The 1,558-nt window shown below is 60.5% G+C and overlaps 1 protein-coding gene across 1 annotated transcript in view; it reads right to left on the bottom strand.

Annotated features, from left to right (window-relative positions):
• Positions 1-300: 300 nt before the first annotated feature.
• Positions 301-1,558, bottom strand: part of LOC122544255 — a 9,914-nt gene continuing 8,656 nt past the window's right edge. The window contains exon 4 of the mRNA XM_043683332.1: positions 301-1,218. Coding sequence (XP_043539267.1) covers positions 376-1,218 — 843 coding nt within the window. The 3' untranslated portion in view covers positions 301-375. The remainder of the gene's footprint in view (positions 1,219-1,558) is intronic.

The following is a 1,558-nucleotide window of genomic DNA, read 5'->3' as shown; positions in this document are numbered from 1 at the left end:
CTGGGCGGGATTGGGAGGGGGGGGGTGGAGGATTGGGGGGGTCGGGGGGGGGGAGGGTGAAGGAAAGGTAACATAATAACCAAACCCACCATCTCCAGGGAGCTGTCAGTGCCCCCTCCCCCGGGCAGCCATCAGTGTTCCCTCTCCGCCTCCCCTACCTTCTTCCTCCGACAGCCATCAATGCTCCCCTCCCCCAGGCAGCCATCAATGCCCTCTCCACCACCCCCCCAACCCCGGGCAGTGTGGGCAGTGCCCCCTCGCTGGTAGGTGGTCAGTGCCACCTCTCCCCCCACCCACCCTGGGCAGTGGTTAGTGCACCCTCCCCTCCCCCCACGCAGTGGTCAGACCAGGCAGTGCCCCCTGCCCAGTCAGTGGTCAGTACAGCTTCATCCTGGGGTAGACCCAGGGCTCAGGGCTTGTGGGCTTCCAGGTGGGTGTCTGAGAGGCTCTGCCCCAGCCTGGCACTGGAGAGTCAGCCCACTCCAAGGCCCCTGACGGTGGGTAATAAAAGGCCAGGGGAAGCGGCAAAGCCCCTGCTTGGGCCTGAGCTGGCCACAGCCAGGGGTCCAGACCGGCACTGCCACAGATGGACTGGCGCCCCCTGGTACCGGTGGCTGACTCAGTGGCCCCCTCCAACACCTGTGGGCGGTACAAGTTGCCAATGTCTCCTAAGGGCAGACCCCTGATCCTGTGCCCCTCGGGATCGCCAGTGGTAGGGCCCTGTAACCGTTTGGGAAAGTGGCTGCGGCCTGGTCCATCCCGGGCCTCCCAGCATCTCGCCCGGAAGCCGCTGTCCTTCCCCAGAGTGAAGAGCTGACCTTCGGGTGTGCTGGCGGCTGGTGGCAGCGGAGACAGGCCACAGTTCCTCTCCATCCCGCTCACTGCTCTGGTCAGCAGATCCCAGGCGCTCTCTGACCGGCTCGGGGAGAGGACAGGGCTCGGAAAAATGGCACCACCCACTCGGGCTGTCTGCAAGGGCCCAGCGTTTGCCCAAAAGCACATTTGCTGAGGCCTGGCGCAGTGCTGCGATGTAGGCCTCTCCTGGACCTGACTCCTAGGCCTCAGGAGATGGTGACTGGCCTGAGAGGCAGTGATCAGAGTGGCTCCGTCAGTCACTTCCTGCTGGAGACAAGGGGCTGGAGAGGCTGTGGCAGTGGCAGCATGGACACATACTGAGAAACCGTCGCTCTGCTGCTGTCTATACCAAACGTGATTCATCTGGGGACCAAACCAAAGGGAAGGTGTCAGTGAGAGGCAGACATACTCAGGAAGAGACAGTAGCTGGAATAAAGGATGATGCTGACTGCTCAGATTCACAACCTGCCCTATAAGGAGAGCTGGGGAAAAAAACTACACCTCAACACATAACACTACCACACACATACAGACAGATACACAGTCACACACACACAGACACATAGACACAGACACACACACAGACAGACATACACGCAGTCATACACACACAGAGACACAGACACACACAGATACAGTCTCACACACACAGACAGACACGCATCACTGTAACACACTGATATACACCACACCCCTCACTGTC

Source organism: Chiloscyllium plagiosum, chromosome 47 (genome assembly GCF_004010195.1).
Source record: "Chiloscyllium plagiosum isolate BGI_BamShark_2017 chromosome 47, ASM401019v2, whole genome shotgun sequence".
Taxonomy (NCBI): Eukaryota; Metazoa; Chordata; class Chondrichthyes; order Orectolobiformes; family Hemiscylliidae; genus Chiloscyllium; species Chiloscyllium plagiosum.
The sequence above is the reverse complement of the archived record's forward strand: the minus strand, read 5'-3'. Positions and strand labels throughout refer to the sequence as shown.